The sequence below is a fragment of the Nuphar pumila genome, chromosome 7, assembly GCF_984573655.1.
Source record: "Nuphar pumila chromosome 7, dmNupPumi1.hap1.1, whole genome shotgun sequence".
NCBI classification, from domain to species: Eukaryota; Viridiplantae; Streptophyta; class Magnoliopsida; order Nymphaeales; family Nymphaeaceae; genus Nuphar; species Nuphar pumila.
The window spans coordinates 59297220-59312103 of NC_143255.1; the positions used below are offsets into that span (position 1 = coordinate 59297220).

A 14884-nucleotide genomic window follows, 5' to 3' on the forward strand; every position below is an offset into this window, starting at 1 on the left:
CCTCTCCAAACTGAGCTTCAAGAATAACTCTCTCTCCGGATCCCTTCCCCAAGTCCACGGGCTTCATCAACTGCGGTTCATCTCCTTCTCTCAAAACCGGTTCTCCGGCCCCATTCCTTTCCACTACGTCGGAATAGAGAACCTAAAGGAGCTGGATCTGCAGAGGAATTCCCTCACAGGGGCCATCCCACCATTTGCTCAGCAGAGTCTCGTTGCTTTCAACGTTTCGGACAATCAACTACAAGGGCAGATCCCTGAAACCATGGTGCTTGATGAGAGGTTCGGAGAGGACTCCTTCCGGAACAACCCCAAATTGTGTGGAAAGCCTCTGCCCATGCCCTGTTCTCCTCCTGCCACACCAGCAGCAGCATCCCCTCCGCCTTGGGGATCTCCACCAACAACGTCATCAACAAAGTCGAAAAAAGGTGCAACTTCTCGGCTCGTCGTTTCGGTCTCAGTTGGCGTCGTGATCGGTCTGCTGCTGCTTGTTCTACTGTTGCATTGCTTCCTCCGTCGACGCAAGAGGACACAATGGAACGAACACAAATATGCTGGTGATGGTGAAGAAGACGATACAGGTATTTGTCAAATTGAACCGAGACTTGCATTATATGCATGTGTTTAAGCAAGGTAACTCTCTAAAGCGTTTCCTCTGAAAGCCACCTTGGTATTATTCTATACGCATATCCATGTTTAATCGGTTTCCCATTAACACTGCTTTAACACCTCCTCTCTTGTTTATGGTTATGCGCCCGCGCGCGCGTGTGGTGGGATCAGAAAGCCGTTGTTATTTTATGAATAACGAGAAACATAGCATACCACATGGAATGAATGGTAAAAGTTTCCCTCTAGCTAGTATCAGGCTAGAGCACACTTATCCATGATTTTATGTGGAATTTATTGCTGTAAACTGAAGTATAAAATTAAATCCTGCACAACTGAATTGCATTTCAACTAAAAAGAATAAAAGAAAATCATCCAACATTGAATATGAGGTGAGATCCAAGCAAAGAATATTTGCTATCGTTTCTATAGTTTATAACGGCCCTGACTTTTTTATAGTGATGTTGCTGCCTTTACTTTAAGAAGAGCATAGTGACAATCGTATGTCTTTCTATTACATGAATATACATCTACAACCAACGGGGCTCCGCGTGGTTGGTAGGAGCTGTCAGTCCACGTCTTCTTGTGGTGTAACGTTGCAGGTTCAAACCCAGTGGTAAGTGACTGGTGGGTCTGCCTCTGCTTGCCTTTCCAATAAAAAAATGAATATACATCTACAATTTACAATCTTTTAGATTTTTTTTATTTAGGGATCATAGAAAGGTATTTGTATAAACCTATATATGTCACCTGGGAGGGGTATGGCTATGGGTACGCGACAATTCCAAAAGTTGTGGGTATGGGGACACAACTTGCTTAAATTCAAAGAAATTTTAAAAAATGCACGTCCCCTTAAGAACATTTACCCAACTTTGTTAAACGGGACCTAACTAGAAGCACAAGTTGAGCTTGTTGTATAGCACTTGCAACTTCCTTTCCTTTATCAGTCATCCTATCAGTCATCCTATCACACAATCAAACCTTTCAAAGCAAAAATACCACATAAGAATAAAATCAACAAACCATACTTGACAAAATCAATAACTAACCTATATGTAAACTGATATAATCTGAAATGATCTAAAGACATATCTAAAAATATACTGAATAGTGAATATAAATTGAATATATCTAAATTATAAACTGAATATAATCTAAATATATATGTTATATCTAAAATATATATTATATACTGAATACAAACTGAATTATTGAATATATCTAATAATCTAAATTATAAATTGACAATATATATTGAATATAAACTGAAATTTAGAAACTGAATATAAAGTTATAAAACTGAAAATATAAATTGAATTCAAAATTGAAAATATATACTAAATGCAAACTGAATATATGAAAATATAAACTGAAAACACCCTAAAACAAAAAAAAGAGAGAAAGATGTTGCTTCTACCTCTTCACCACCCATCGAAGGTCATCGGAGGTGAACTCCCTCAAGTGACCTTGCAATTGTCGGGAAAGAGACAAAGAGAAGGGAAAAACGAGATAGAGAAAAAAGGAAGAAATGAGAGAGAGAGAGAGAAGGCAAGAGGGGGGAACGAGATTGGGAAGACGAGAGAAAGACAGGGAGAGAGGTAGAAGAGGAGAATATATATATATATATATATATATATATAGAGAGAGAGAGAGAGAGAGGAGGGGGGGGATGTAAAACGAAAGGGGAAAAAGATGAGAGAAGGGGAAAGTTGAGACCAGAGAGAGAGAGAGATTGTATCGGGTGGGTGAGACCAAAATGACCCCCACTCCTTTGACCTTGGTTTGACCAAGGCAGATTTTAAGAAGAAATTTTGGGTCTGAGTTTGACTTGACCCGGCGCAGTACAGGATCTGACCTGTACCCGACCACGTATTGACGCGGATACACTGACTGTTTTGGCAGGTCCCGGTTACATAGGTATCCACAGCTCACAAACAAATAACTTTTCGTAGTTAATTTTTTCTATTGAGTGATGCATTCACAAGATTGACAGCTTGTTAGTTCAGATTTCCCAATGTAGGCTGATACTCTTTCTTAATTGTTGCACCGTGTGTAACTTGTTTCCCATACTTGACTGCTTAGATATTTTGAGGAGGGCAGAAGTGCTCCAACCCTCGACTTGCCACAAACTCAAAGGAACCATTGTTGCACCCGTACCTTGTTAAAACTGGTTACGAAAATTGAATAGGGGCGTGGGTTATTGCATGGCGTCTGTTAGTTAGTGCACTTAGTTTTTTATTCTTAATTTGGAACGGTTTTGCCCTTGCATTGATTATGGTTATCGTTTCTGCATGTTACCAACATTCTGTCTTGATGCTTACAAGTTTTGACAGCAACGACCTATTCAGGGGAGGGCTCAGATTCCATGGTTTCCCAACTGGAGTTTTTCGACAAAGAGAGGGCGGTGTTCGGCTTTGATGACCTCCTGATGTCGTCTGCTCAAGTTCTGGGCCAAGGAAAGGCGGGGACCTCGTACAGGGCCACACTGGAGTCCGGGACGGTGGTCGCAGTGAAGAGGCTCAAGGACGCATCGAGTGTCATCACCAAGAAGGATTTCCAGAATCGCATGCGACACCTGGGCAACCTGAAGCATGACAACCTGGTGGAGATGATCGCCTTTTACTACTCCAAGGAGCAGAAGCTAATCCTTTACGGCTACGTCCCCAATGGTGGAAGCTTGTTTGAGCGGCTACATGGTACATGCCTCTCTCTCTTTCTCTTTTTAAGGGCAAGCTGGGGTTAGGCAGACTTCGTATCTCTTAAGCCCCATGTGGCAGAGGGATTCGAACATGAGCCTTCAGCTTGGCACAGGACCCCGCTTACGACATGGGATACCACTCTCTCTCTCTCTCTCTCTCTCTCTCTCTCTCTCTCTTCTTTTCTACATTTAAAAAGAAAAAAAAAATGGTATCAGCAGCAGAATAGTCTTGTGATGCTTGACTATAGGGACGTTTATGGTAGAGAGCAGAGGCCCAGGGAGGGTACCCCTGGTGTGGCAGACTCGCCTACTGATCGTCAAAGGGATCGCCAGAGGGCTCGTGTTCCTGCACCAAGCCGCCAAGCTTCCACACGCCAACCTCAAGTCCACCAACGTCCTCCTCACCCCAGTCCAGGCCATCCCCAAGCTCACCCACTATGGCTTCGAGCCTGTCCTCTCACCATGCAGGGCTGCCACGATTCTAGCTGCTGCGAGGTCGCCAGAGTTTACCCACAGCAAGAAGCTCACCTACAAGTCTGATGTTTGGTGCTTCGGAGTGATCCTCTTGGAGGTCATCACTGGCCGAATTCCGGCAGAATTCTCCTCTTCGTCATCCTTGGAGAGCAGCAGCTTGCTGCCGCTCTCGGAATGGGTAAGGTCTGCAGTGGGCCAAGACTGGTCGACTGATATCCTGGATCTGGAAATACTGCCAGCCATGAAACAGCACGGTAACATGCTCAGGCTCGTCCAAATTGCCCTAGAATGCACCGACTCAGTGCCAGAGAAGCGACCAGAGATGTCCCAAGTATTAAGGATGATCGAAGAGATCGAAGAAGAGGAAAAGTTACAGGAAGAAGAAGGGAGGGTGGCAAGGCAACACCAATAGACCAGGCGTAGATAGCAAATTCTCTTTGTAGTTTTGTACAGGTCAATCAAGCAAGATGTCGAAGCGTGTAAGTGCACGCAGAGTATTGAGGTTATGGCATACCGCTCATACAATTATTACTACCAACCAAATTAATAGCCATCGGCGACCGAAGTGGAGATCTTACCAAAATGGTTTCGCATTGATCAAGTTAGATTGGATTAGACTTGTTTCAAGGAAAGTAACCAAAGGAGCATAATTAATTTTTTTCCTCTTAATATTAGCTAACATTACTCAAATATATTAGCTAACTAACAATCCCTAATATCATTTTGATTTAGTAATGAATCCATTCCAATTTGCTATCCAATTTTCACCCAAAAGATCATGGGATCAATCAAATTTCTCGATCCAGAGAAACAACAGCTTGCGCAAGTTATGCATTCGCTTGCAGCCTCTTCCAGTGGTCGTTCTGAATCTTGTGCTTCCACTTAGAAGTCTTTGAATTTGGAGTCTATCCGCTATTAAAAAAAAACGTTCATATTATGCCAGGACACCCAATATGCAATTATGTAAAACCTGAATTTGATTCTAGAAACAAATTAACCAGCTCGACGTTAGCCGCCTTCGGGAGTCAAATTATATCATGCGCCTCTCAAAAAGAGCACAAACTTCTAGTCTTTATCACTTCTTAGAACGAACCTCAAAACCAACAATGGCAGTTGTTCAACCAGGACACACACACACACAATATATATATATATATATATATATGCATTCTTTAGGCTTTTTTTTTTGTTAGGTCTCATTAGGCTCCTTCAAAAATCATAGTTTTAAGTATTTTTTTTCACTTCTAACACCAAGATGTAATCTATAGTTTTTTAGTGAAAACCATCTTTTACATATACAGAGGTTTTTTCAGTGATCCAAAATCAATGACTATGAAGGTACCAGTTTTTCTCGGCTCATAAAAACATGTTTTTCATTGAAAAAACATTATCCAAGAGTAGATTCACACAATATTGATCATGCTAAATACATCTAACGGTTTAGATCTATCATAAAACACTTAAAACCTATAAGGCAGAACAAGAAATGGGGCCTAATATATTCAGTTTATATATATATATATATATACAAAAGGTGCTTTCGGAGCACCTACTCCAAACAAATAAAAGCTTAAAATTTTCAAAAATTTTGACATTTTTTAGTTGATCAAACCCTATGATATGGTCTACAATCATTATTTAGTGAAAAACAAGTTTTGGATCATGTGATTACAATACAGGTAGGGCTTTTAAGATCTTCAAAAATCAACAACTCACAATCTACCATAATTTGATGACTTATAAAAAACCTTTTATGTCCAAAAATTCATGATCCAAAACATCAACCTACAATCATGATTTCTAGTATGTGAGAGTAGGTGCTCCAGACTGTAGCATTACTATCTTTCTCTCTCTCTCTCTCTCTCTCTCTCTCTCTCTCTCAATATATATATATATACGTGCTAAATGAAACATGCTAAATGGGTTTTTTGGTTTTTTTTCATTTTTTTTTAAAATTCTATTTGTACAGATTTGACCTATATATTTGATTTTATAGGGATCAGCTCTTGGAGCGTCGGATTCGGACACATTGGTGGGTTTTCATAAGGTTCAAAAACATCAACTGTCCAAAATCTTTGTAGATTTTTGAGACTCTAAGTATCATTTATTTTCATTGAAAACGCATGAGCGTGTAGATTCCTAGTAAATTGACCATGCCCAGCACATTTATGGGGTCAGAATAGTGAAAAAAATACTGAAAACAGAAAACCCATTTAGCACACACACACACACGAGAGAGTAATGCGTAACTTCTAAACCATGTATCTTTCAGACCGTCTCAGAGCTTTTTAAAAAACATACTTGCAATTATATTTTAAGTTCAAGAAATCAAACTGGGTGTACTTTCGGTGGGCAGGAGAACTTCAAGGGTTTTATTAACTGGACGCCAGCCAATGAGTGGTCGCTCATAGGAGGATTTTTCCTTTGGATTATCTAAAAACATCAACTGTATACATTACACCAAAAAGTTCATTAACAAAAAATCATTTTTTTTTTGTTGAATTTAATGCATTCTTTTTTAGTAAATAAGTGATAATAAATGCATCTACAGGTTTGGATTAAAAAAAACTCAGGTCCGAGACAGCCTGGAAGATAAATGGTCAGAAAGCTGCTTATTAGGTACAAAAAGGGGATAGACCCAAGGGGTTTGGCATAGTGGGATGGGGCCTACGCCATTTGACAGGCAGCCTAGGTTCAAATCTCATGGGTGTCACCCACCTGCGTAAGCCGCCAAAGCTTGGCGACTCCTTGGAGTCGAGGGGTACGCCTTCATAATTTTAGGTTGACAGGACAATAAGTACGGCAGGCTGAGCCAGCGCGGCTAGGTCCCTGCACCTGGGGTGGTTTCTCCAAGTAAAAAATAAAAAAAGGTGAGGAGGGGATAAGAACAAAAAACGGGCTCGCTAAGCACTTGTAACGTGGGCTCTATAGTTTACACATTTTTCAGTATGCGTCGCAATGGGAAGAACCAACTTCCACGTCTCCAACACATGTTTACCCCTCCTTGTTTCAGGAACTCTAAGATCCGTTACATTCACACCACCACCACCAAGAGCAACGTGAGAAAGGCTTTATCACTCTTTTGTCAAGCTGCAACCATGCGTCGTCAGTTTGCGGTTGGAAGGGAAGAGGACTCTACCTACCCAGACACCATACATGCTGCCTTGTCTGAATTCATATCTACCCTCATCTTCCTCTTCCCCGGTGAAGGCGTGGTTCTTGATCATGGTAAGCATGAAATTTATGGGATTTTGGCTTTAAAATCTACATGCAATCTCTCTCTCTCTCTCTCTCTCTCTCTCTCTCTCTCTCTCTCTCTCTCTCCCAAGCATATGCATATAAATTTGCTTAGTAGAATTAAATCGATTTTCCGGAAGCTATTCCTGACTGCAATTTTTTAACATGTATTTTCTGTGGCGCCTGTGCAGATAAATGGTCAAAATGAATAAGTTTCATCACGGGGCTGGTTGGTGTAGTTGATGGGTTAAGGATCGGGGTGTGCGCAGAGTGAGGGAGGAGAGATTAGAGAGAAGAAAATGGAGATTGAGAAATCTGGAAAACGGTCGGTATCAAGGGGGATATCCGCACTTGGATTCTCCACTATATATATAGCCTCTCTTGGGTTGCCATTTCCGCCCAAATTTAGTACATATTAATTCATATGTTTCATTTTCCTGCACATTATGCACCTTTTCAATTCGCGGCTTTGGGATTTTCGATGTGAGACCCTTATAGGCATATTGGATTTGATACCAATATCTAACATCTCTCACTTCACCATATGGGGTGAACATTCATATTATATCATACATTGTGCATCATGTATTACATGTATTGACAAAACATGCACCAAATAAACATACACAATTCCTCGAGTTATATCAATATTTAAGCTTGATATTTTTCTCACATGTTACAAGTTATTTTCACATAATATGTAAAAAATTTTATCATTTATTTTCAAGTACAAGGTTTTAACACATGCTATGAGTTATTTCTCACGAAGTCTTGTAAATTTTTTCCATCATTCATATTCAAGTATAAGGTTTTCACACATGTTATGAGTTATTTTCCACACAGCCATGAGAATTTTTCTTCATTTTCAAGTATGTTGTTATTCACACATGCTATGCTATATTTCTTACATAGTCATATGATATTTTCATCAGCATATGATTTTTTACACCTATGATATAGGTGTAGCCATAACATTATCCTTTCATGCACTTATTTCACGTAACCATATAGGTTTCTTATCATGTCATAGTTTAAATTATCCTTTAACGTGCAATACAATGTGCAAAAATTTATTTCAAGTATTCATCATCCACTTCATAGTATGCAGTTTATAGTTCTAAACCAATCTATGGTGAATAGATCATAATGTGAGTCTCACTTTCTTAGTTAGTTATGGGGTTTTTATTGCTCTTCTATGACAACGCTATCAGACATCATAATGTCCACATGCATACTAGTAAAGTACTATGAATTTTAATTAACTTATGAATTCATGATAAAATATCATTTGTAAGTCATAACAAATACTTTCACTATTAAAAAATTCACCATAGGCAATACTCTCATTATCTATGTGCATCACCATCACATGCAACATGCTTTAACTCTGGTCAGGTTAACCACCTGAACATTTTGGATCGGTATATTCAAATCCAAATAGCTATAAATATAATAAAAAAATATGAATATCACCATGTTGCATACCATGCATAAAGCTTCTAAAAAAATATGAAAATATCTCTTCATGCATTTATACAATAAATGATAATGAGCATGACTTATAATGATTATTTATCATCATATGCAAATAAATATCTACATGCACGTGTAAAATTATAATCTCGCTCTCACTTTTTTAGAAGCAATATGCATTAGAAGTAAAGCATAAGTCCTCATATTCATATTTAATTTGGATATGCACCAGATCCACTTTCAATGAGAGATCCACTTTCAATGAGAGTTATCCTTTTTGTCCCATTATCATTTGAATATGCAAATTATAATAAGCACACTCATTTTTTAAGACTTTAATGTTATCAAATATGATAATAAGCAATTAAACCATAAGTATGTGAACATATAAATCCATATCAATAACCGGATCCACTAAAAAAATCTATACTAATATCCAAAACTGACTTTAAATGTTATCATCATGTCCAACAGGATCCATAGAAAAAAACAGATCTTCATGCAAGCTTAAATAACTCATGCAAAAGCATACATCACAAGATATTTGATCATTGCCCAAATCTATATCCTTATGTTCCAAATTTAAATGGATTGACACCGCACATCCAACATTATACTTATCTAGATCTATCCGAGTCAAACTCGGACCCATACAAAATATATTATTAAGTCCAAATATTCGACTTGATACTATCCAGATCCATCAGATCAAATCTAGATCCATACAAATCTGACAATATATTTTTTAGATCTATCTCTAGATCAAATCTAGATCCAAACTAATTCAATGGGATCTATTCAGATCCATTCATGTTTAACTAGATCTAATATTGTTTTACTGGATTAAACCAAGTATATGTCACCTTACTTGATTTAAACATCTGATCTAATGAATCTTAGTCCAATTAAACTTGATCCACTATAAAAACTGGATTAATAGTAAGTCATACCTTATCCATATATTAGTATGATCCAAAACATTAATAACACATATAAAAAACTATTTGCAATTACACAATATTTTAGGATCCAATATAGATGTGTTAAAAATCCAACCTCTCCCATACCAGTGTAAAGATCCAATCCAGATTACAACTGGATAAAAAAATCAAACCATGAGTTTTTAGGGTCATAAATAAAATTGAATATCATGATTTTAACCCATGTAGATCAGGAAGACCAACAAGTGTGCTTGATTGGCTCGGACTTGGTGGGGGAACTGGCTTGCTTTTGCCTAAAGAGAGGTGAAAGACTCTAACCTGAAACTGGTCATATGTTGGTTCTTCTGCCTATTGAGCTGGCTTGATTTCTCCCAAATTGCTAACTTGCTTGCTTGATTGGAAAAATAATTGAGAGATCCTCTTGGGAAAGGGATTTTTCTCCACCGCCGCAGAAATCCTGGGTATACAGATGATCCTATCAGCAGCTCCACCTTCCTTAATGTAATCAATAGTAAACCATTTTCCTAACTTATCACAAGTTTGAACTTGATTATGATCCAAGAATGGTGGTTTGAAGATGCCTTGATCCTCATTGCCCCTCTTAGTAGGTTTTGAAATATGAAATAAGCAAAACTATAATAGATGGCCACTAAGGGTTACAAGAAATCATAAACACAAAGTGGTCACTAATAGATCAAATACACTCCCACAAAGGAGATACACAATAACACTTCACAAGAGAGCCAAAAGTAAAAAAAAATATGATTGTATTAATTCACAAAATGCTTAGACAAGCATTGTTTTACAAAAGCAACATCAAAGAGAGGCCAATGGTCATAAATATGATTGTTGGGAACAATCCAACAACTAATTGGACTGCCCCAACCGTCATATTCACTGAAAAATAAAAAATAGAAAAATAGAAAAACAGCAAAATAAAAAAGCAAAAATAAACAAAATAGCATCTACTAGGTTGTCCCTATTACATTAGAGAAAATGACCAAAATACCCATGATATATATAATCATATTTTAACACTCCTCCCTCAAACTTACGGTGAGATCACCGAAAGTTTGTTAAGAAAAAAAATGCGGTAAAGAAATTTGCAATTTGAAATTCAGATAGTACATATGGTAAATCAATAGTCTCCTTCAAATATTCTTCTCGAACATAATGGCAATCCATCTCGATGTACTTCATTCGTTCATGAAAGCTATGATTGATGACTATATATGTCACTTTTGTTATCACAACATAATTTTAAAGGTTTTGAGATATTTACTCTCATATTTGTAAGCAAAGACTATAGCCACGCGATCTCGATTGTTGTTGTAGTCATCATTCTATATTCAACTTTCATGGAGGACAACCATACCTTTGCTTTCTATATCTCTAGGATATAAGAAAATCACCTAAGAATACACAAAAACTCGTACTCTAGTGTTGGTCATTGGGATCTTCTTCCCAGACAAAGTCAATATATGTAGTAAGATTTAATGACGATGAAGAATATAAGAATAACCTTTTAGATATAATATTTTTAATGTATTAGACTATTCTCAACACAATACTATGTGCACCAAAGTTGGCACAAGCTGAAATTGACTTGCAGTATGCACTGCATGTGCAATATCCGATCTAGTGATAAAAAAATACGTTAGTGATCCAATAAGTTGTCTACAAGGAGTTGGATCATCCAACAAGACTCCATCTTCAACTCTCATTTTAGAATTAATCACTTTTGGAGTATCAGTGTGTTTTTCATCTATGATTCCTGAACATGCAACTATATCAGCTGCAAACTTCATCTGAGACAAGATGTATTCTCATGGCCAATAAACTACTTCAATACCTAAGAAATATCTCAAGAAACTAAGGTCAGTCATATCAAATTTTTTTTAAACATAAATTTAATTTCTCCAACTCCTTTCTTATCACTCTCAATGATGATCAAGAGCAAAATGAGGAGCGTAGAACCTATAGATCTTACAAAAAAAGCAATATACGTATAACATGATTTAAAGACAAGATCTAACATAGCTCAACTGAACTGATCATACCAAGCTTTAGAGGCTCGTTTAAGCTCATATAAAGTCTCATGAAGACAGAAAATCATACTTTTCCAATACTTATACCAGGAGGATCCATATAGACTTCTTCATTTGAATTACTATTTAGAAAGACATTTTTAATATCTAATTGATATATATGCCCATTCCTAATGGATGCTACAACAACTAAAGTCCTAACAATAGTCATACGAGCTAATAGGGCAAAGGTCTCATCACAATTATTCCTAAGAATACATTTTTGCAACTAACCTAACTTTGTATCTTTATAGTGATTCATCACTCTTTGTTTTAATTTTAAAAACCCACCTACATCCTGCAGTCTTATTTTCCTTATAGAGATGTTGGATTTCTCAAGTATTGACTTTATGTAATACCTCTAATTCTAAGTTCATAGCATCGACCTACTCTTTTGTGTCTTTGGCTTCCGTATAACTTGATGGCTCATGGTGTGAATGAATAACTAGAAGATACTCTATAATTAGGAGAAAAAGATTTATAGGAGAGAAACCTATTTGGGGCTCTAGAGGGAAGTTCGCCTAAGACTAGGTTCCTCTATTTCAAGTGTTTGACTATATTTATCAAGTGCACATGGATGTTCTCCATCATTTCGTCTAGTATAATGTAAAATTTCATTACTAGGTTCTCTCTATCACTTTAATCATTGTGCAACTCCACATTGTCATAAACATTATCAATATGCTTGCTAGAAGCATCAATTTCAACATTGTTATTTTGATTAAGCAATAAATCAAACAAGAAAGCATACTCAAATTCATCCTTAGATTCTTGAAAATCAAATTCTTTTTTGTTTTCAAGAAAAGTGATATTTCTAGAAACATAAAGCTTATCATTCTATAAGTCATAACACTGATAGCCTTTTTTTATTATCGGTACATTCGAGAAACACACATTCAATAGCTTTGATAGAGAGAGTGATGCAGAGCATCCAGAAACAGAAGCGGATTTGGATCCCAATCCAAATATCCAGACCCGTTCTGGACATCGCTACCCAAGGCGATCCACACGCTTGCAGGACACCCGTGGTCCTAGTGGATCTCCCAGTTAGTTGATGTTCATCGTGATCCTTTTATTGCTTTGATTCTATTACGTAATCATATTTTTGGATTTTGCTTCATCAATAGTTATTTCATGTATTTTTTTTAGGAGCCGGATTCTACGTATCCGGATAGTTCTAGTACCCTGTGGGATCTTTTTGTGGTACTAGAGGGTGTATGGGGTTCAAGGGTAGTTTTTATTTTTTCGCAAATTCGCTTTTCTCTTGGTGTTGGTGCAGGATCCAATTCACAACCTATTTGGATCCGGATCTTGATCCGTCTTCATGAGGGGGGTCCTAGGTGGCACCACTTTAGTGTGGTCCATCTTGGACCTCATTTGAATTCATGTTGACCAGCCCAAAGTCAAAAATGGACTGTTGGTGGAGTTATTAGCATTTGACAAAATCTAGGCTTGCACACTCGTTTTTGGTGCAAAGCTTGGAAAGGCTAATGTCTCTTTATTGTGACTCTTCCCAAGCAACCTAAGCCCTTAACTAGAGAGGTAGTCCAAGGGGTGAGGGGTCTTGTTCAATTTCGAAATTGGTAGTGTAGCTGGTTCTAGAGTAAGAAAAATCAAGTTTTTGGTGTGGTTGGTGCTAAAAAGAAAGCTATCTTGGTGTGAAAGAAAAACCGAACTTCGTTTTTGTGTGAAAGGTGCTCTTGTGAAGAGGTTCTATTCGTGGTGGCTGTTCTAAACTTGTTCGTGGTGGTTGGTAATCCATCCCTACTGTTCGTGGTTCATCTTGTGGCGTCGGTTGCTTCCCAACGACGACCATTATCGATTTCAGTCAGGATATCAAACATTGGTTATTCGTTCTTTTCCTTTACTACTTTGATTCGCATTTGCTTGCAATTGTTCATGTTTTATCGTTGTTAAGTTGTATTGAATCATTAGAGAGTTACAAATACATGCTTAAAGGAGTTTTATGTTAAAATTTGTCTTCGTTGGTCTTAAGTTCTTTCAGATTATTGTTGTGTGTGAATGAACTCGGTCCCTACAAAAAAGACCAAAACGCTGTTACGAGAAAACAGAGGAGTCTCTGATAAAACATCTGTATCGGACTCAATACTGAACAAATTTTCGTGTTCTTTAGCTTTCTGGAAAGCTAAAACAATTGTCTACAACTTTGTAGTTGAGACCTATTTGTGATTCGTCCGTTTGAACCTCTGAAATTGTCTGTCAAGTTGTCGGACTGACAGAAGTCCCCTGTTACATTTCTGCTATAGAACCAACTTAATAGTGTTCGGTATTTTCTGATTATCTGGAGATTCCCTGAATGAAATTTTGATTTTTTTGATTCTGTGGAAAGTTATAATCTAGACCTATAACTTTCATGTTTTTTATTTTGATTGAATCATTGCTTCGTTGCCTAAAAAATATTGATCTTTTCTGCTATTGTCGAATCTTTGAATTTTATTTTCTGAAACAATAACTCATATCATTCCGAAATTCAAAAATTTGTAGAGGACTGTAGAAAATTCCAAAAATTACAATCTTGAGTGTTATGGAAAGGTTGGGATTTGACATTCCTTTCGTCAGTTGTGAGTTTTCGCAAACTCTAACGTTTGAGGGGTCAAAATTCTCTTCAAACAATCTATCCCTGAAATACGATAATCTGAGTTGGACTTGTTTAGCAGTCCCGGTGTCGAATCTGTAGAGCAGTAGTTCCTGCTCCGAATCTAGTATTTTTGGATTCGTTGGAAAGCTGTGTGAATCGTGCACAACTTTCATTTGGATCCCCTCTATCGAAACAGATCGCACAGATCCCAAAAATTAGTTTTCCAAAGTTCTGTTCAGACTCTGCATCATTTCAGCTTCCGCGTGCGTTTGGATCTGTTTGGATCGTGGATCATGGATCGTGGATCGTGGATCATGGATCATGGATCGTGGATCGTGGATCGTGGATCGTGGATCGTGGATCAGTGTGTACTGAGTCCACCGTAGCATTGCATTAGAGAGCTTGTCATGTTTTTAAAGAAGAAAACAATTGCATCCAAAAACCCTGAATCTTTCTAAATTTGGGTTAACTTTAAAAAGTTTTTCAATTGAAAATTTATTTTCTAAAATTTGAGAAGGCATTATATTTATTAAATACACCGTGGTAAGGCGGCTTCTGCCCAGTTTTTTTTAAGCTTCTTTTGAAATAAGCAAGGTTCTAGTTGTTTTAATATGACAATACTTTCTTTCGACAACTCTATTTTGTTGAGGGGTTCTAGGACAAAAGGTTTGGTATACAATGCCATGGGTTTTCAAATAGTTTTGAAATTCATTCGAGATGAATTTTTTCCCCTAAATCAGAGCAAAACATTTTGATATTGGTCTTAAATTGG

The 14884-nt window shown here is 37.4% G+C and overlaps 1 protein-coding gene across 1 annotated transcript in view; it reads right to left on the minus strand.

Annotated features, from left to right (window-relative positions):
* Positions 1–476: 476 nt before the first annotated feature.
* The window catches only part of LOC149832340 (uncharacterized), a 37982-nt gene continuing 23574 nt past the window's right edge, over positions 477–14884 (minus strand). The window contains exon 7 of the mRNA XM_090012427.1: positions 477–551. Within this exon, the coding sequence (XP_089868553.1) occupies positions 491–551 (61 nt within the window). The 3' untranslated portion in view covers positions 477–490. The remainder of the gene's footprint in view (positions 552–14884) is intronic.